Source organism: Lissotriton vulgaris, chromosome 9, assembly GCF_964263255.1.
Source record: "Lissotriton vulgaris chromosome 9, aLisVul1.2, whole genome shotgun sequence".
NCBI classification, from domain to species: Eukaryota; Metazoa; Chordata; class Amphibia; order Caudata; family Salamandridae; genus Lissotriton; species Lissotriton vulgaris.
In genome coordinates, this window is record NC_141697.1 from 324,045,218 (window position 1) to 324,067,459 (window position 22,242).

At 42.9% G+C, this 22,242-nt stretch overlaps 1 protein-coding gene across 2 annotated transcripts in view; it reads right to left on the reverse strand.

Moving 5' to 3' along the window:
- The window catches only part of PTPN21 (protein tyrosine phosphatase non-receptor type 21), a 369,019-nt gene that overhangs the window by 16,465 nt on the left and 330,312 nt on the right, over nucleotides 1-22,242 (reverse strand). For both annotated transcript variants that reach the window (XM_086937623.1, XM_086937622.1), the window contains 2 exons: nucleotides 19,363-19,597; nucleotides 7,146-7,306 (listed from right to left, as the gene is read on the reverse strand). In XM_086937623.1, coding sequence (XP_086793749.1) covers nucleotides 7,146-7,306; nucleotides 19,363-19,597 — 396 coding nt within the window. The remainder of the gene's footprint in view (nucleotides 1-7,145; nucleotides 7,307-19,362; nucleotides 19,598-22,242) is intronic.

A 22,242-nucleotide genomic window follows, 5' to 3' on the forward strand; every position in this document is an offset into this window, starting at 1 on the left:
CACACGACCACCGTGGCTGATGACGAGCTGAGCTCGTCATCAGCAGGGAAGGGGTTAATGCGCATCAGCGTCTCTCCCACAGTAACTAAAATAGCCTTGTGACCTGTAGTGGGCTGTTTGCTTGCTGAGCAGCCTCGTTGTGTAGTTTATATAGCGCCCCCTGCTCAGAGCGCTTTGCTTCAACTTGTGCTATAATGTGGCCCGATGGTGTTGTATCGTCACTCGTCCGCCTAGTGTGCAGGCACTGCAGTCTCTATAGTGGGCAGTCAGTAACTAGAGCCCCAGGATTCAGCCCGCACCTTTCTCTATGCTCTCCCGCGGTGATTCCTGTAAATAACTAGGGCCCGCTGTCAGTACACCTCACCGCCTCACTCACCGTACCGCCAGGTCGATGCCAGATGCGCAATCGGTCCGGTCCCATTGACTCATCTATTTTTGCCGTTAGAGATAAGGAACAAGAAAGAGACAGAGAGGGAGATCATGCCTTCCAACTAACAATTTTGTTTTGCTTATTGGTCAAATAATATAACCATAGTTTGTGGTATCATATTTCCCCCTGAAGTTATTATTCTGCTTGTAGTTTAAGTGAAAGGTCTTCCTTCAGTTTACTTTTTGATTATGTAAGCAAAAGGTCCTAGATGCGCAGCGGTCCACAGACATTGTACAATTGTATTCATTCTGCCTTTTCCATTTAAAAAAAAAAAGAATTTTTCATTAGCCTGGGCTACATTAAGCCTGAATTAATTCTCTGAATTTCTATTTTCTAACGAGGTTGCGCTAATTTTGTTAGTCTGTTTAATGTTAGGCAATTAGTTTTAAGAGGGTCAATTTTTGTAACTAGCTTTAGGCCCCATGGTATCCTTGATACCCCACTGCTGAGTCACTTGCTTTTTCTCTTTTCACAGCACGATTTAAGTGGTCTTGTACCACTTATTTTCAGAATTTTGTAATTGTATTTGTAGAACACTTTATATCCCACTGCAAGTCGCTAAAGTGCATTATTGGACAGGGAGCACACTACCCTGTAGGGGAGTACTTGGTTGGAAGGGCGTTGTTTTTCTATGGGCATGTTTGGGAAATGTGCATGGGGGACCGGACTGGTGCTCTGGTCATCCCTTGAGTTACAGGTCATGATGTAGGAATAATGAGCAAAAGATAGGGAGTATTCGGTTATGTTAGATGGCCGATACATTCTGCTCTTCAAGTCCCATATTTAGTTTATGGTGCTAACCGAAAAGTTACCATCCACCTCCTGTGCTGTGTACAGCGATAAGAACACCTCCTCTGTAAATGTTGCGAGATGGACTCATTGCTTAATTTGTAATACAAAAAAGTGCCAAATGTTCTTGTCAGGAGGCCTCTGCAGCTTGCACCATTGCCACGGCCAGTTTTGCCAATGACAGTAGCTACACACCCACTAACCAGAACACTGCTACCAGTGTGACAATTCAGACTATTCCCAGCCCCCAAAGCTATAGAAACAGCTTGGGAGTCAGGTATTAGTTGTTTTTAATGCATACTGAATTAATAAACAGTTGCTGTTCTGCTCACCTCTAAATTATATATATATAAAAAAAACAGTGCCAACAAGTTTCAGCTGCCAGAAGTGCTCATGTGACAATTATGTGTTGGTCCTGACAATTGAGTGTTTGAGGCGAGCAACGGAACCCACTGGCTCAAATGAAGCACTGGATAGACCAGATTACCGTCATCCATTATGTGAGCTCTTGTCATTCTCTAGGAGTTTGTAATGCTTTAGGGTGTCCACGTTTGAAGATGGTGAGGAACGAGTGCATGATCTGCAGGGATGGACTGTATTAAAGTTCTCCAAGACCACCAGCTGAATGTGGAAGACTGCATTGTGTACAACGTGTCTATTCTCTTGATAATGAGTGGCAGTGGTTTAGGTGGACTGATGTCACTTGACTGACCGCAAGAACGCACTGCAGATTACCTGTTGTAATAGTTTTATAGATTCGAGCCTAGGCCAGGGACTAAAGCTCCAGTCTGTTCTCGTAACCACCAACCGAGCTACAAATATTTCGAAAGGGCTGCCGAAGGGGGTATCAATGTTGTCTTGTCAGCACTGATTACAGCTGCCAGTTGTAAAATTAAATGTAGTGTTACTGTGAATGTTGGGGCACTCTTGGATCTTGGGCATTCTGCCCTCACATTGAGAGCTGTTCATTTTTTTTTATGCCAATGCACCAGAACGGTTCTGCATTTTTATGTTGAGAACCGGCAGGTTATTTCCTGCTAAAACATGAGATGCTCCTGTATATTTCATATCTCAGCACGCAAGATGTTTTAAAGTTTCGCCACCTGTACTAAGAAAGTTGTTCCACCAATGGTCTAGCAATTCCCAGTTTCCTCCACAGCTAATTCAGCAAAAGCCTTAAACATTTCTCCCTTGACCCAGTTTCATGAAGGTGCTGCTCCACATGTCCGGCAGATTCTTAAGGCAGCGCTGCTGATCTTCTTTGGAAAGCGGTGCGTGGTCCCTTATCCTAGATGTCTTGTTTAAGCCCGAGATAAGGAGGGCACAGTTTTCCTTGGTCACGAGAGTCATCCTCTCCTTAATAGCCTTTGACTGCAATCTGATGTTTCTGCATCCAACCTGCGCACCCTTGTTTCAATATTATGCACTGTACAGGTCTTCGGAATAAAAGGTTGTCACCACCATTTTCCACTCAGTGCAAGCAGTACACCAGCCAGGTCTCAACATACAGGAACAAGCAGGCAACCCAGGCAGAACACCTTATGGGAAATTAGGCTTAATCTGAAACTTACATATCTCGAAAAATACAGGAGGGCTATGCACCCTGCTCCCCAACGCAGGCTGCAAAATTTCTGTTGCAAAGGAAAGAGGGGACAGGTATGCTGACGAAAAGGAGTTGAGACACTATCAAGCTAAGCGTCCAGCAATCACAGGGTTGTTCAATTTATGTTCAAGTATTTCCTTAAGTCAACCTCCTTTGACCTTCCTCCTCAATAAAGCCCATCAATGGTGTCACCTTGCGGACTGCTAGGGGATGCTACTAGGATCACTAGTGAATTCTGCCCCAGGGCGCAATCAAGCTTCCATTGTCTTCTATATCATGAACAGTTTTTGCCCACATACAACACTGCCCTTCTCAAGCAAGGCTCAGAGAGCGTGTCATCAAGGCACTCTGTTGTCATATGGTTACTGCGTTTCTATATATTGTGTTAAGTTAGCATGAGTTTATTAAATGTTTAAACACCATATTTTCCTTCGGCTTCAGTTTGCACACGACACCTAATTGTTATTGTAGCTTTCAACCTAGACGAAAGATGTGATTTATTTGAGAATAATATGTTATTGCTCTGCTATCAGTTGTGCTTGGTACACTTGGTACAACTGTCTGCACACTGAGAACTGCACCCTCTAAGAATAACCTAACACAAGGTTGCTGAAGGCCTGATCCTCGCACCACATTAGACATAACACAAATAATGTTGCTGCCAACATTGGGCTCTACGCGGGTTTAAGATAGAGTTACAGGGAATGAATCAACACACTTGATGCTTCGCATGCAGAGAGCTGGTAGCTGTTGATGTGATCTGCTCCTACTGACCATTAGAGGTATGGGCCCGCCCTGCTAAAACCCCAAATGAGACCTTCTTAGCTATAATATAGTATGCTAAATAGGGTGCGCGAAATATAGTTGATACAGAATTTCTATAGATTTTGCATTATAATATGCTATCACCGTTCGCTTATTATGGACTAGTGACTATGCTGATAACTTTGATTTTTATAATATGTATGTTGATATTATATAAGATACTGCGTTTGAGAACCTTGCATTGAAAAATAAATATTTCAAACTTGCACGTGTGTTCTTTGACTCCTAGTTTTAGTTTGAAATGATTATATAGCGAAAGAGTGTTCATGTGTTCCACGATACCTGAGGTACCCTAAGTTCATGTTCTGGATTGTCTAAGTCATTGGGAAGTTGTTAGTACCAATGAGACACTGTAGCTAGCCTGGTAAGGGGATTTCTGATACTAAGGTGAGTTTTGGGTCACCCTAACTCACCCAGGTTCTAGATCTCTGTGCACAGTTCTGTGGGAGAACGGAAACCCTGCTACACTGTGTTTCACAGGCTCTTTACCGCTGCTCTGTTTGGTCACCCACTCCACTGCTGCCATGCCTAGCTACCATGCCACTGCCTTATCGAAGTATGAATTGTGTGGAAATGGAGAATCACAGATTCTCTTGATGCAGATATCATCTGCTATGCTCCAACTCTCCCAGCTGCCGAATGGATCCTGATGTATCCAGAACCCCTTCCACTTCAATCAGGTCACTGAGAATATAGGAAATTACATCGGCCTGCGCTATGAGACCCACTGTGCCAGACCTCCAGGGGTATCAAGGCATTTTTCTTTCCACCCTGTGTCGGTAAGATGGTTGTCACAGTTACCAGGAGGGGGTTGGGTATCCGCCTTGGAGAATAAAGCCACTTGCTGCATTTCCTCCAGCTGAGAGTCCCACCTCTAGGATGCTCTCCGTTTCTCCCACCTTCAATGCCATGTGAGGTCCGATGAGGCTTGTCAGCTGGCACGACTCAGAGGGAAAGGGCTCACTGAGCAGGAAATCACATCTCAGAGTTGCTCTCAAGACCCAACTATTGATTGTTATGGATGGATAGCTATTGCTCAGTGAAAACTTGTAGAAGTGTGATGGAATTCTTGGGATCCCTTACAGTCGGTCTTAATTCAAGTGTGCTCTGAAAGAGAAAATAGTACCTCTCATATGATAAGCTAGAATGGACTCTCACAATAACTGACAGACATAACATTCTCCATCACGGTCCTGACAGAAAAAAGGTCTAAAGTAGGCTCCTTAATGTATCTGATTGGGAAACTTATTAAATTACAGAAGCGCAAAGCATACAAATCTACAAGAAAGAGAGACCTAGCTAAGAATTTGCACCTAATTCCTTTACTGCAAAATAAAATAAAAAATACATATTGAGGGGGAATCTAATAGTACGTTTGATTAGCTTCTCAGATGCATGCATCCTGCTATGAGAAGCAATAAACAAAGCCCAGATATGCTACAAATGAACTTCCACGAGTCACTCATGAATAAAACATGCACAAGTTAGAGCCTCCGCATGGGAGCTTCCCTCTGCCAGGAATGCTGTTATCTGCCGCATTGGGAGAGAACGCTTACATGATGGTAACTACAGTACAAGGCTCTTCGAGGCCACAACCCCTGAAAGGAAATGACTGTGGCAACATGGTCTACCATTTGAGAAACTCTGCCGCTAAACATTTAGCCTACACATTCAAGAGATCAGGTCTGCCCTGGAGAGGGATCATCAACTTGGAAACTACGTTATAATGGCTACAAGAGGCTGCAGGGATTGTAACAAATGGCCTGTTTCTGGTTGGAGCCATCTGAGCACTCCTCCGTCGGCATCTCCAACGGATATTTACAGCTAGTTTTCTCTAGATCTGGATTCCTTCATCTTGTCTGATCTGTGTTATATGAAGGTTCACATGAGTTTGCTTTGGTCTTCCATATGCCTTACTAGAGGTATCCTAAATCTAGATGCCACCTTCTTATCTCCACCTCAGAAGCTTTGGTAGCAAGGTTTGAGGGAAGACTGTCACAGACACCCTGGCTATCAAGTCTGTTAATGTAGAAAGACCTCAATATATCTGAATGCATTTACCTCACAAACAAAGCAAAGAATCTGAAATCTGTGTGCCCTTTCTCGACTCTTAGTGCAAATAACTCATCATATTGACCCTTGCTAGCAGTACATGAGCCGTTCTTCCTGTTGGCTCACTGGATGTACTGATAATTTCTTCCAGCACATATGTAAATCATTTTTGGGGAGCAAGGATGCCTGCACTTCCAACGACCCTTTTTAGTGTCAATGGACATTCCCTGATTCGTCATTTTATCTCTTTCCATGGTTATAGGTTATATATTGAGAAGTGAAAATAAGGACTCGTTTTGAGGAATGTGGAGCAAAGGAATATTGGTGCAATCGTTGTTGCAGTGAATACGGTACAGCCTGTCCTTGTTTCAGCTACCTTTTGAGAAGACAAACATAACTATATGAGGCCAGGAAAATATATTCTCATACATTTTTTCTCAATTCATATGAAGTATTTTTCCAAACTGGGCACTGAACCAAAGGCTCCCAACCACAACCTAGTGCAAGCAGAACACTTGTGCGTAGCCCACATGGATCCCCTGCATATGGTCTCGAAGGATACATGGCCCTGGAACAAGATAGATGTTTGGGCTGTTTCTTCAAGCCTATGGATGCCTTCTAGATGATACTAGCATCTTTGTAGCACTCTCAGATAGATACAAGAGATGATCCGGAGTCCAATCAACGCCTGCTTTCCCTGGTGATGAGGAAAGGATCCGCCACCAGTAACAGAGGATATAAGGGACTATTCCCATTGATAGCAATGAATTACCTCCACAGCTCGGCAAATGCTATGGAAACTTATACTGTCTGATATGCAGAAAAATAACCGATGTGTGCAAGACCATAAAGTAGTTAAGCCTGCAGGTGTGTGCATATTTTGATACCCATTCAAATGTCAAACTATTTGTACAGCAGGAGTTGCTCTAGTACTTGACAGACATATTAGCACAGCCACATTTTAGTCAGAGCGAAAGCATTCTGAATGCCTACACCTCAACCACGAAACTCTGTTTCCAGGGCCCTCAGTCTGTGGCAGACCTTGCATTGCGCTGACAAATACTCCCTACATGGGTATTCCAGACCAAGTCAGCAACCACCACATTACCCTTCAGCTGCTAGCAGCACAATTATTATGTACTTCAAAATACAACTGGAACATATGTCACAAATGCATCACTCCTACATATAACTGCTCGTTACCCAGAAGCACATAACCAGTTAACCACTAATTTGTAAAATGGCTTAAGTGTTTCAGAGTGAGATCGTATGTGGTAGTGACTGATACAAACACTGAGGTACAGTAAATGATCTAGCATCCTAGCAATTGCTGATGGTAAACTCAGAAACCAGAATTTGTAATAAAGTTCCACATGTCTGATGTATAAAAGATAATATAATTATTTGGCACATTTCAATCACATTAACAAAGAAAGAAACAGTCACCTCATTGTGCTCCAAGCAAGCAATCATGATCTCAGACAGAATAACGACTCCGGTTCTACCAACCCCCGCACTGCAGTGTACCAGCACAGGTGGGTTCGGACTAATGGGATCGGTGGTGCTGTTCGTGTGGCGACGCACTGACTGGATCTCTTCTAGGTAGGCTATGGGTACAAGTGTGGGAAAGGAAAGAACAATTGCATACATCAAAGCGGTGACGTTTTTAGGATACAGGCAACACATATTTCCTTTCCATAATGGAAAGTGGAATTTTCACACAGCTGCTAAATGAGTAGGGACTGCAAGATGTTCCTTCGGTGACATGTAACAACATCTTGCATTTCGAATGGCAACCATGCATGTCAACAAGTCATTGTTTATACTTCATTTTTTCATAAAGTTTGCCAGTTCCACCATAATTTACCAAAACAGTCTTTGGTACAGATTGAGAATAAATAAATCTGCAGCTGCTGAAATATAGCCTTGTAGCGGGCTATACCGGCTATTAAAGGCCAGCTGAATCGTTAAAGGCCCGAGCCGAAGGCGAGGGACTTTAACTAGACAGCGGGACTTTAATTGCCGGTATAGCCCTGCTACGAAGGGCTATAAGGCTATTAAAACATTCTGCCACTAGAGGGCAGAATGTTCTAACAAATTAAACAAAGGGTTCTCGAAGCTCGAGGGGATATAAATCCCCTCGAGCTTCGAGAAGCCTTTGTAGAACATTGGAATGTTGCTCTGCGGGCCGTTACCGGCCAGTAGAAGCAGGGAGCACTCCATTGTCTGCAATGGAGCTCCCAACATTTCAATGTTCTGATATGTGTTAAACTGCATGCTGGTTACAGAAGGTTCACGATTAACAAGTTCCACCATTTTGCACAAACCAGATGCGGGCCACAAATATTTCACTCGGACTAGCTGCATTTGTCAAATTCTATGAAAATCACCATACACATGCCTCGTATTTTCTGCAGGGACGAGCGGGGTGACTATTATTTTGGGACAGAACAGCTGGGTGCATCCAGGATACTTTAGACACCAGCTGCACGTCTCGATGGCATACATGAACCAGCTCTGGGTCTCCTTTCCTTTCTGGATGAGGAAGGTGAAGTCTTACAAAGCAGTCCGATTTCCAAGGTATGTGGCCTGGCAATCCAGGCAGGACTGTTACAGTCGGAGCAGGACCAGATCAAATTCGCATAAGGATATCTTCTCTCTTTAATACTCCTAACTGCACGGAAACAAAGCATGTGTATGTATTCCGAGCTCAAGAATATTCTAACTAGCATCATTTGCATCTGTATAGAGAACAGTTTCTGACCCAACGCCCATCTGCACTGGAAGTGACACCACTGGATTTACCATCAACCATCTGCACAGGAAGTGGCATCACTGGTTTCCAACCAAAACGAAGCAGCCAAGCGAGATGACTCCTAGGACCTCTACCTAATGATGCTGTAAATCAAACGCACTACTGGTGCACCAAAGGCAAGTTCATCCACATCTGAACCACACCCAGCATCAAGAACCCCGGTTCTCCCCTACCCACCGGTACCCTGGGCGCTCCTCCATTCTCTGAACCACGGCCCCCACTAGCCGCACCACTGCCACAACACAGAAGGAGTGTTCACATACTCCCTCTGCAAGTCCTCATGCACTCTTCCACACCCACCAATCCCGCACCAACAGCACCCCACAGCTCACACAAGCTAGCTAGCTACCTGCTCATGCTCACACAGATGACACACCATCATGCACCTACATGCTCAACATATGCTCGCTCATCAAACGCCATGGATATATGGGACCTACTGCAAGGCCATGCTCTGGACCTTCTGTTTCTCAAAGAAACATGGATAAACCCAACCTCGGTATCGGACAACGCTACAGCTATTCCCGCCGCCACCTACAAGATCTTTAGGTACGACCGTCAGCACAAGCTTGTAGGTGTAGTCGCCATCATATTCAAAGATACCATCAGCTGCACCACCTACACGGAGACCCATACCAGCTACCTGGGACACCTCACGCTCAAGATATGCATCACATCTAACTTCTCTCTGGGCGGAACTCTTGTATACAGACACCAGGCACCCGCAGCAATTTCGCCACTGACATCATGTACTTCGTTGCACCTCTCATCATCAATGCCATCTCCTTCATCCTCCTCTAAGACTTTAATTTTGACCTGGAAGACTGCACCAACCCAAACTCCACGGCCGTTCTATGAAACTTCGGAAGCCTTTGCCTCACCCAGCGTGTTATCGAACCCACCTACACTGCTGGCCCCCTATTGGACCCGATTTTCTCCTCGAGCAGCAAGAATCACATTAGAGAAGCCAGGAACTATAATTTGGACACACCACACCCTCGTCAGTTTTAGAATACCCATTCCGCACCATCACAGAGCTAACCACCACGAAAACATCTGCCGATGCTAGAAAAGCATGTCTAAAGAAGAGTGGACTTTCAGCCTTTCCGAGCACAGGCCTGACCACACCAGAAACTTGCTGAAAGCCATCAAAAACTTAAACAGCTGGATCACCGCATATGTCGACACCCTTGCTCCAATCAAATGCATCCCAATGGCAAGAGCCCAACCATAGGCCAGCTGATATACAGAGGAACACAGGCTAACAAAACGTCACTGCAAGCAACTAAAAAGCAAATGAAGAACAAGTTGAGACATCGCAGATAAAGGCATCTTCAAATCTGCCATAAGACACTAACCCCAGCAGATACAGAACACCAAGCACACAGTTCTTTCAGATCGCATTAAGGCCAGCATCAACATCAACAGCAGTTAGGAAATATTCGCCATCAAAGATTTCACCATGTTTTCTGCCGCCTTCAGCAACATCACCCCCTCACGAGACTTTTGCAACAAGTTCTCACAATTCTTTTGTAATTAAATCACCTCCCTATACAGACAATTTCCACCCTCAACAAGACCCATTCACCATTGCCACTCAACTTCCGAGCATAGCCGATAAAAGAACCCTGACCTTGTGGCCTGCCATCACCACCGTCGAAAGCGCTGCTACTATGAAGACCATCCACTCAGGAGCTCCTTCTGACCCTTGCCCCACCACACCTTCACCAAAGGACTCCTATTGATTAGCGAAGTACTAACACCCACCTTTAAGGCCTCCATTCTCGTTCACCTGGAAGCATGCCACCATCATGCCCCTGCGCAGGAAACCATCTGTGAACTCAGCAATGCTTTCCAACTAGAGACCCATCTCCTTCCTACCATACCAGGCAAAGGTCCTAGAGAAACTAATCAACCTAATCGTCACTGACCACCTGGGCTAACAACAGCTCCTTGATGCCACTCAGTCCGGAAAATTGACCTATACAGAGAAAATGGAAAAATAAAGCTCTGTCCCAGGGCAAGTGGGAGACATCTGTCCTAAGATTGCATATGTTCTGCTTATTTCACCAACTGTTCTGCTGCTCTAGTTGTTACCACACTTGGGTGATGTAAATGTACATCAGTAGGCAGTATTTCTATCTTGGAAAAGGTTACGTATATCACTTCTCATGTCACCATTTAGTCCTGATCTCCTGTGACTACACTTTTTCAGAGCAAACATGCACAGCACTAGACTGCACTTCTGGATTAATGTGAGATAAAAACCGTGCCACCCTGAAGTTACACACAACACAACCAACAGTACACCTTTGACAAAACATTTCACATATATCCAACATGGAGCTAATGTGACCTCCAGCGGGCTATCACAGTGCTCCCAATAACACTTGCTACCAAAATAAAACAAGCACAAACATTCACACAGCCAGCATCTCTAGTCTTAGACTATGTTAATCACGTGGCAAAGGGCATGTTACCCACTTAAGCGGTTGATAAGAATTTGGTTTATGTCCACTGGCATAAATCTCAGAAACCGAAAATCACAAGGCTTACTGAGCTGACAACTGCCCTCCAACCAGAAATGGGCAGCTTTGCCAAACGTGCGTTATACAAATGCCATCAACATAACATTTGTCTCTATAACTTTCTCAGGGAAAGACATGCCTCCTCAAAAGTTCTTTGGGAACCAGCCCCTAAATTAGGAGGCATGGGTATTTAAAAGAACATGCGAGGACATATAAAAAAGTGGAGGGCCCATCAATTTAGGTTATTGTTATAAAAAAACAAAGTACATAATTTAGAGAAGCAAACATGTAGTACGTCATCTAGTCTAAAATGCTTTGAATTGCAGATTCAAAGGTGCGAGCTACCACAATGTACTGCCCAATGCCGTTTGATAATCAACGCAAATATCTATTGTGGGGAAAGTAAACATTCCTGCTGCGGCCTTCTAAAAGCCTTAGATTATATATTGTAGTGTTGACGCATTCGTGACTGTGCCTCACACTGTGCTTGGCGTTCAGGTGTAGTGGTTGTGTCTGTGGCTGATTTAGGTGCTGTGTAAATGGGATTATGCAATTATTGAGCTCCTTCCCCTAGCTGTGTTTCAGGTATTTAAAAGCCCTGTTCTGAGTGTACTGAGTGTCACAATCTGAGCCTGGGGAACACTGATTATTATGTGTGTCCATGGAATGAACAGTCCCCATGGTCTGTGCCTGAAGACCACAGGGTGCATGCGAGAAAGCTTATGCTGTTTCGCCCAGTCTGTAACTGCATTTATTCAGCACTTTCTACCCCGGACAAGGCGTCTCTATCCGGTTCACCTGCTGCCGACGGTCCTGGTTGTAGGTGTCAGTGATGCGCTCTTTTTGCTGGCTCTGGCTCAGATGCTCCTCCAGCTGCTGCACTTGCGCCGTGCAGCATGCTCTTTAAGGCTGACCCCTGTGACATTTGTGGGAGCGGGCCCCAGAAGAGATAAGTGTGTACGGCTCAGGTCCTACTCCCTTTCGGGTTCATCTGAAACAAGGGAGCTCAGAGGGGACGACTAGGGCCTGCACTCTGTCACATAGAGGTCCGGCTGAGGGTTACCCATCCTGTTGGGGGGGGGGTCAGGGCAATGTTCCCCGGCGTAACATGCCCGGGGAGAGGAACTTCGGCTAACCCATGATAAAAGCAGCGAACACCGGCAACAACAACCAGCGCACCTCCTTCATCAGAGAATCTACTTCCGGGTCAAAAGCATCCAGGAAGGAACGGCAGCCTGCACTGACAGTAAATAGTTGCAGTCGATACTGTAGTGTAAGCCTTGATCATCTAGAACGCGCACTGCACAGAAAAAGACTGAGACAACAAGCGCTGCAAGGGTAACACGCGTAGCAGCAACATCAAAGGCGAGCACTGTACGTATAATAAACACATCTGGCAGCAACAACTGCACAGATACAATATGAAACTCATTTACATAGCCAGTACGATACAGATTGAGAAACAATGGATTATCATACAATTCCTTTTTTTTTTTTTAAGTTTTGCCAAAGCAAATGTCTGGAGTTAGTTGGCACTCTTTGGGCTGTGTCAATACTTGTTTTGTTTAATCATGGTTTTTGTGGCACATTATTGTGGACGATGCTGCTACGGCCTAGTGAACCAAACAATCACTGAAATACAAGCGTGGCCCCAAAAGCTAATTGTGAGAGGGGGAGCAGGAGGTGAGCTCGCGAGTGATGCGCGTGCGTGTGCTGGGGAGAGCTGGGCCCCTCCAAGCAAGGAGAACACAGAAGGGAGTGGGGGCCAAGCATGCGCTGCTGACGAGAGAGGAAAGCCAGGTGGTGCCTCTGCTTGTAAATGCCCACCCGCGTAACCGCAAGCTCTAGGCCACACGCGAAAGCGTGTGGTAGCATTTTCTGAAGACAAAAGTGGGATAGGCAATGCACTGCGTTGTTGATAAGTAAGGTGAAATTGAATCTTCACAAATATATTCATGTGAATTTAAAGGTGCTCCAACTGGTGGCGTAACCGTCCGTTTACGCCAGATTTAAGACTTAAATACGTGTGAACATTGGAAATGCGCACATCCCAGTATTTGGGCACTCCCTCTGGTTCAAAGAATCATTTGACTCCATATGATTTTATAAATTTATTCGATTAGAGTTATTTCTTGTTTCAAAAGTTCATCAGTGGATTATTTTCATCCAACTAACTATGTTTATCACAAAATCATCATTGCTCCGATGCATTTCGGGTCCAAAACCCTTTCTCAAGGAGCACTGCAAAAAAGAAGAACGATCTATATTGGCATCATAGTAATGTTATCAAGATAGCGTATTCAAACAGAGCAATTCCCAAAAAGAATGTAAAACCAAAAGTGTACATTCCAAAACACGAAACAAAAGTTTGTGCAAACATTTGTGGAGAGACTATAGAACAGTAATATAGACCGATGTATGAATCACCAGAAGATGTGGCAAAGTAAGCCCACTAGAAGACAGGAAGCTGTGTCAGAATGAAATTAATGCACCTAACTGGGGAGTGCATACGTTACAAGAAGGCTGGAGTAACAAAATCCGCGCTCACGTGTAAGTGAAGCTGTAACGCGGTGCTGGAGGGAGAAATAAAAACGGGCGGTTAAGTAATCACTCGAAACGCGAGTGCAGTGTGAAATGAAGGTTGGCTGTCGGTTTTACATTAATGCGCTTACCGATATGTGATATTCAAAGAGGGACAGAAGAAGTCTCCTGGTTCTTACTGCAGCTCAGGCGCGCCGGGCTGAAGTGTCAGCTCGCGAGTGAAATAGACAAACTTAAAAGTAACGCGGGATCAGCCACCAAGGAAATTAACGAAGGACTTAATACTGTTGACTATGGGGGCCATGTTGGAACGGTGTAGAGTGGAAGGTGACATGAACATAAAGGGCATGCAGGTGACACGGTGTAGTAAACAGGTTGACAAGTGGGAGAAAAAACGATAGAAAACAGAAACTAATTAAAATTAAACAGAATAGTGAGATGACAATGGATGCTAATCAGTTACATTAATGTGGGCTTAAAAAATGATGATAAACTAGAAAGTGCAATTGACATCTCAGAGAACTCGCACAATACAAATGTGTCCATTATGTACCCGGCTGGGTACTTTACAGGAAGCAACTTAGCTCTATTCGATCGTTGAGCCCAAAAGGTTTATACGATTGCAAAAAGTAAATCCATGAAGTTTCCCTTTGTAGTAGAAACTTATTATTGTCTCTTCCTTCTTTTTTTTCAATCATCTCGAGGACCAAAAATTTCAATTGTGCCACGGTATGTTGATTTTCCATGAAGTGTGCCGCCACACTGGATTTGGTTTGCTTTGTCCGGATATTAGATTTGTGTTCGTTTAATCTGACTTTGATTTTTCGCTCCGTTTTACCTATGTAAGTCTTGCCACATGGGCACTTGAGGAGGTAAATTAGATTGGACGAATCACACGTTGCGTTGACTTTCAAATTAATCGCTGTTCCTCTCATGGGGTGGTTGATTTTGTTACCTCTTATGATGTTGTTGCAACTGTTGCAGTTAAGACACGGTATGGTGCCCTTGTAGGTGGGTGAAATGGGTGTCTCTTTTGAGAGGATCTCCTTTAGGTTGTTAGCTCTGGTGTAAGCAAAAATCGGAGGGTTTTTGAACATGTCTTTAAAGTCAGGTTCAGATGCCAGAATTCTCCAGTGTTGCAAAATGATTTTTTTAAATCTTCCACTCACTGTTGAGTATTTAGAAACGACCACCATCCGGTTGGTCTCTTTTCTGGTTGTCTTTTTTAAAGCTGTTTGGCGTTGAATTCTGGAGACTTTAGTCTTGGCCTCCTCTGTGATTTCCTTTGGGTATCCTCTGGATGTGAATCTTGAACTCATTTCATCTATCCGTTGAACCAGAATCTCCGGATTGGATACAATGCGTTTAACTCGCAACATTTGACTATATGGTAAGTGACATTTTAACGAATTTTGATGAAAGCTAGCGAAATGCAACGTATTGTTGCGGTCTGTCGGCTTTCTGTAGAGGTCTGTACTCAAGCCGGTATCAGATCTAGTGATTAGAACGTCCAGAAAATTGATTTGATTGTCATTGATGTTCCATGTCATTTGTATCCTGTGGTCTTTGGTGTTAAGGTTGTTGAGTTCTTCTTCCAACGTGGTTTTGGTGCCTTTCCACATGATGAATAGGTCGTCGATGTACCTGACGTACATCAACAAATTTTCAGTCCAAGATGGATTGTCGTATATGTACTGCTGTTCGAAATTAGACATATAGATATTAGCGTACGCTGGAGCAGCGCAATTGCCCATGGACATCCCAGATGATTGTTGGAACCAGTGATTGTTGTGACAAAAATAACTATGATAAAGTGTATAAATCATGAGCTCCATCAGGAAAACTTTCATGGCTTCAGGGATGTTGCTGTGTGCTAGGGTTTTCTCGATGGCTTCTATTCCACCTTTGTGTGGAATAGAGGTGTACAAACTGTTCACATCCGCAGTGCAAAAGGTTACGTTATCGTGTCGGTTTATTTTGATCTCTGACAGTTTGAGTATGAATTCGGTGGTGTCTTTCACGTAGCTTTTTGATTCTTTAACAAATGGTTGGAGATAACGATCCAAAAATTTGCCTACAGGCTCATGAAGGGATCTCTTGGTGGAAACTATAGGCCGCATTGGCGGGTCCATCAGGTTTTTGTGTATCTTAGGTAAAAGAGTTATGGTGGGACTTCTTGGGTACTCAACCACTAGGTATTTCTTAGTGCGTTCATCGATGATACCTGTATCAAAAGCTTTATCTATGATTGATATTAATGCGGCTTTGTATGAACAGGTGGGGTTAGATTCCAGCGGAATGTAGGTATCAGATCCACTGACATGTTCATTCATTTTTGTGTCGTACATACTAGAGTTCATAACGACGAGGGCCCCGCCTTTGTCAGCTTTTATGCATTTAATCAGTTTGTTATTGGCGATCTTTTTCAGTGTGTCATTATCTTTCTGAGTCAAATTTCTAGTCCCAGCTCTTTTCTTGAAGTTTATTTTACCCAAATCTTGTTTAACTAAAGTCTCAAATGTATCTATACTTTTGTGACTGGTGGGTGGTATGTATGAGCTAGTTGGGCGTAATCCACAAAGTTGATCCGGTTTCTGATCTGTAGTTGGCGGAATCACATTCTCAAAAAAGTGTCGTAGCTTTAATTTCCTTGTCAGTTTAAATGTACTGGTTTCTAGTTCCAGTAGGTTGGTGTAAGAGGTGGGAACAAACGATGTGCCTTTTTGCAGAAGTTCAATCTCGTGTTTTGAAAGTTGAATGTCAGAGATGTTAATCACTAGCGATTCTGTTTCTTTTTGTCCTTCTTGGAACCTCTTGTGTTTGGAGCTTCTGGTTCCTTTTCTCTTACTTCGCCTGGGTCGTCGATTTCTGGGGGGCCTCTCTCTAAAAAAGGACCTGTGTTGGATGTAGAAGCGCTCTCTTCCGTTTGTGTTCTGTGTTGATCTTGACCCCTGTTAGTGTCGGGGGTTGTCTTCTTAGTTTGTCTGCTTGAAGTGTCGCTCCCAGAGGAGGAGGTATCCGTGTGTTGACTTGTCGGTTTATTGCGACGACGTTGGGCATAGATATCAGCCCAAGTATATACCTCATCCAATTGATAATCTAAGGTATCACGTTTGAATTTTCTGAGTTTCCTATCGTTGATGTCCTTTGTATGTTTATCCAATTGGATTTTCATATCCTCTAGCATTTGTGTGATATCTTCTGTTGTTTTGAACACTTCTATTTCTTTCTCAACTTCTTTGATTTCATTGGTGAGGTCAACGAGGATGTTGGATAATTCTTCGATGATAGGCAGTATGAGATCTAAACTGCATTTGTTTAGGATTGCGTTCCACTTGGCTTGGAAGTTTTTAGAATTCTTGCACAAAGACGGTTTGAGCGCAATTCTGAGTCCACGGGGAATGCGGAGGGCTTGGTGGTATTTTATTAATGTCTTTGCGTGCAGTTGCTGGTTGATGCGTCGTTTAGATAAGTATAAGAGATGTTTGACACATTGTTCTCTTGTGCGAGTGCTAGACTCTTGTGATACATCATCTTGAATTAATGCGTAGATGCGTTCTTTTTCCTCATCTCCATAAGCTAGGAGGTCCGCTCTTGCTTCTGTGGATTTTGATATGGTTTCGTATTGCATCTTGAATGCGTGCTACTGCCTATGATGGGCGGATCAACGGTTAAACACAAAAGTGGGATAGGCAATGCACTGCGTTGTTGATAAGTAAGGTGAAATTGAATCTTCACAAATATATTCATGTGAATTTAAAGGTGCTCCAACTGGTGGCGTAACCGTCCGTTTACGCCAGATTTAAGACTTAAATACGTGTGAACATTGGAAATGCGCACATCCCAGTATTTGGGCACTCCCTCTGGTTCAAAGAATCATTTGACTCCATATGATTTTATAAATTTATTCGATTAGAGTTATTTCTTGTTTCAAAAGTTCATCAGTGGATTGTTTTCATCCAACTAACTATGTTTATCACAAAATCATCATTGCTCCGATGCATTTCGGGTCCAAAACCCTTTCTCAAGGAGCACTGCATTTTCTGAAGCCCACTTACTAAAAGTCTTGCCAGAGCAGAGCATGCGCTGGCTCAGGCGGGACCTAAAAAAGCAGCCTTTAATGCATAATTACACATGGGCGACTTATGCATTTTGACACATTGAAATCAATAGTCACAAGTGCACAGAAAAAAGAATTGTGTTAGGATGCCTCAAACCAGGGTACAGGCTTTTTTAACAGAATCGATCTGCTAAGCTTCAGACAAACGTATTGCAGACTCTCTTTAAGGAACAAGATTAGGTGTGACCAAGCAGTTAAAGAATAGTTTTAGACTAAAACATGGAAGTATCCTTTTTCGATACATGACTAATGACCGTTTGAGTCACTCACAAATAGCACTTAATTTGTTATGGAGAAAGTATATTTACAGGTTTTATAAGGGCTGGTGAATAGACATTCAAGATGTACCCAACAATGTAAAAGAAGCCAGACGTAGCTAAATGGTCTCAAAGGAAGGGGGCACTTGGAGGACGAGAGCCACAGCAAACAATACGCAAAAAAATAGCAATTTAGTCTGACTCCTAGGTTTTAGAACATATTCTTATTTATACTATACAATGACATTCTAGAACTATAGAGTTTTTAGGCACATTCTACTTTTTATAATTGCTCTCCTCTAAGTGAGTGAACTTTCTGACACACTGGTCAACTCAACAGCTCTATTAAAGTTTCATGGTTTTGGTATGTGCGTCCTAAAATTATAGACATCTTAAACACTAGCCAATGAGTTTGATTTAATAAGAAAAGTTTACTAGAGCGGCTCAGCACTATAAACTGGGTTTTAAAGAAATGCAGACATAATTTATTTTTGCAAATCCAAAGGTAAAAGTAGATAATTTCAAAAATTCCAGACAATTCTGACTTTTGTGATATAGCCACAAAATTATTTCAAAAAGAAAAACACTGTTTTAACTAGCCAAGGAAGACCACGAGAAAGACAAACGGTACGGTGTTATTTCTATTAGTTAAGTTATATAACTGGATCTTACGAGGTCCTGCATAAATCCTCTGTTTGAAACAGAACACCAAGTTTCCTAACACAGCAATGGGTTTTATTTTTTGGGGGAGTGCAACCAATCAACAATATAAGCATACTCATCTTAAATAAGAGTAAATAAGGCCGATGGTACAGCCACTGAACCCTTTCGCACCATAAGGTTAGAATAAAATAGCATTTAAGTGGGGGAGGGATGTGTGAAGAGCACATCTTCCTTGCTTTAAATGATAATTAGTAACTTGCAGTTGCTTTTGACAAGAGTCATGTTATTTTGTGTACACTGCTATTCTTCATTTTAAACAACGGATTTATGATCATGATAGACAAAAGCCAAAATCAATGAGTGAAATACATTCATGGGTTAAAGTTAGTCTTGTAAACAGCAAGAAGAACGGAATTATTTTTCAAAAGAACAGACCTTTGCGAGTGTAGGTTTTAAAATGTGTCTCTCGAGGGTTTTGACTAGGCAAAAAATGACCGAGCCAATGCCTAATTTGCGTAAGGCTTCATCTTTATGAAGTCCCCTTTAACCTCCCCCCTAAATAGGCTTCCCATTATATGAATATGGATGTTCTCTTGCTGCACTTGAGCCCCTCCAGTATATCCATCACAGCCTCCAAAATGAATGTTTGGAGCCCTAGCTTCCAAGCTCTGCTTAGAGAAGATTACTTGAATGATAGATACATCTATTCCCAAAATAAAAGGCAAATGTGCAAACTTACAAAGAAATCCCTTGATATCATCTGGGCAGCCATGCTCTGGCCAGTCCGTATACTGGAGATGCCATACAGTCCTCTCCTGACCAGTTAAGAGGTGTTTAATCTTCAGACCAGTGGTGGCATAGCAACCAGAGTCGGTACGAAAGCGAGTGGTGATCTTGAATCGCCCGTAAGTGACCGTGTTGTGCCTGGAGCCGAGCCTGGGCCAGTACCTGAAGCTCTTCTCTCGTCCACCCTCCTTAAAAAAAAAAAAGAAAATGTAAGTCATTAATGAAAAAAATGCTGTAAAGATTCGACTGTCAGAGCGGTCATTTTTAGAAGTGATTCTTGGATGGCTCAAGAAAGTTTACACAAACAACCTACAAGCTTCTGAATCCTGCAGCAGCTCCAAGTATAAGTCATTGTGTAGGCTACTGCACCTGCTGTCGAGCTCAATTAGTAACCTGGTTCAGATCCAAACAGGAACAAATTACCCTTTTACCCTCCAGAACTCGAGGAGTATCACTGATTTTAGCCACGGTTCACTGTCTTAGGAACTGAGGTAAAATGCCTCACATAAATGCTCATTATTTTCTTGATTACTACACTTCGGATATGCACCTCACTTGAAATAAAAGAGTCCCCCGATCTTTAAAAAGGAACTCGGGGGTGGGGGGGCATACAAACTAGAAAGAAAGCTCACCCATACATCAATATTGAAAAACGAATGCCTAGTTCCAAGTCTTAGCTTCGGGTAATGTAGCCCTTTGACTGTTTCAAGAAAATGTAAAGCTTCAGAACGAATCAGATTCCTTTATAATGTTGCTCTCAGTCTGAACAGCTTGACTGTTCATTTTTTTTTATATCTAGTCTTATTTCTCTTTTTAACGGCATGGTACTTAAGCAATACACTATATTATTTCCATGCTTTTACTATCAAACGAAACACTAATGGGGTGATTTTAAATAAACAGTAGGGGATGACATCATCAGATAAACATTTCTATGTGCGGCAAATGAGTAAATGTTGACCTTGTTCAAAAAGTATTCCACTGGATACACATAGGCATAAGCAGTATACAATGTATGCTTTCTTTAGCAAGAGCACCAGCTTTTCTGCAACACGAATATCCGATACATGGGAACAGAATGGGACTTCGCTGAGCTTTTGAAGGCAGTACTTGTGAGAGATCTGCACGCTCACTGATCAAGTTTAACAACAACTTTCTATTAAAGAAATTATCAAATGTACTTTTTAAAACACTGCAAAAAACCCCAAAACTCAGGGGGTGACGCATTTAAAACTGAACTATTTTGAGAATGAGCTACAAAAAAGCAATGAGTCCCATTCGATTCTTATCAAAAGACAAAGGGGACTTATTCAAAATTTTCCTCGCTGAACTTCATTACGCTAGGCCAGCGGACATGTCCTGGCAGAGTACAGACCATCATATTTAGAGATCGTCGCCAGGGTTGTGGAGATCTGTGCCACAGCAGCTTCACTGGAATTTTGTGGGCACCATGTTCACTGTGCCCACTAAGCACATTTTTTGTTTTCAAAACCAATCTTCCAAAGTTCTAGTTTTGCTATTGAAAAACAAAAAGTAAATGGCTCTTGTACGGTAGGATTTTACTACCCAGTACATTAGTGCTATATCCTGGCAGACCAGCTGAGGTACCCTAACCCAGGCCTAAATATCTGAAGGGCATCATTAAAAGTATTCCACCAGAGGACCCACTGCTTGCTCTGCCATCGGAAAAAAGGCTGGTCCCCCATCACTAAGTGGAGTAGGAGAGCTGCAGGTTTTGCAAACTGGGTATTCCAACACATATTAGGAGCGGACATGATGAGATAGGATTTTGAAAGCACTTATGTGCTGTTTTGGAAATCTGCTATTGCTGGTATGCAAACCCATATAGCTGGTGTAACCATTTTCTTTAATTTCTTGGGAGCAAATAGTTGCCTATTTCTAGATCTTCCTATTCTAAGACATGGCTACTGCTTGGACCACTGAGCAACGTTTTAATTATATGCAATACAAAATAATAATATTGACTGTTTTTGGTAGGTGTGTGGCTTTCAATAGAATGAAAATAATGAGGGCAATGTAGTGTAGAGGAGGCAGGAACCCATTGAAAATTGTGCACTAGAACTGCTAGGAGGAAGTGGAGGAAGAGACAAAGGTGTATATCCCGTTTCAATAATGAAAATGAGATGGGGATTTTCCTACTGGAGAACAGTATAGCATTTTTATGAAAGGTTTTGTTGATCTCTGATTGCTCTATGTAGAAGCTAACTATTTTTAGACCTGGTGGGAGAAAGATCAAGGGATTTGCTTCGAGTACTGTGCATCACCCAGCTGAAGGGTCATATTTTTTTCTGAATTACATTCTTCAAATGAGATTCAGAAGTAAACAAGTCTTGGCTCATGCTTTTTCATTTAAACTAAGTGTACAATGTGTACCAAATGTTGATGAATGCACATCAGGTGTATTTGAGGGAAATATAGGGAAGGGTTAGTGTTCACTGCTGGACATAATGTACCACAAAAACGAATTACTTACCGTTAACACTCTTTGGAGTGGATACCCTATCTAAACACAGATTGCCCACCTTTAGAATTCACAGTGACAGGCCGGATCTATAGAATTCTCTCTAAAATGACAGAGCTGCGCAATGTGGCTCTGTGGTAAACTCGTACTACCTCTAAAGTGACGGATCAAAGCTGCATATAGGAAGCGCATGGACATTTCTTTTTTTTTCCTCCCAGGAACTTCAACATGGATCCAGCTCTCTGCTCCTAAATTTGTTGGCCTCCCTAAAACCATTGTGAAATGCTTGAGACAGTGTGATGCGGAAGAGGTCTCCCCTGGAAAAACTAGTTTCAAGTGGTGTCACGATTG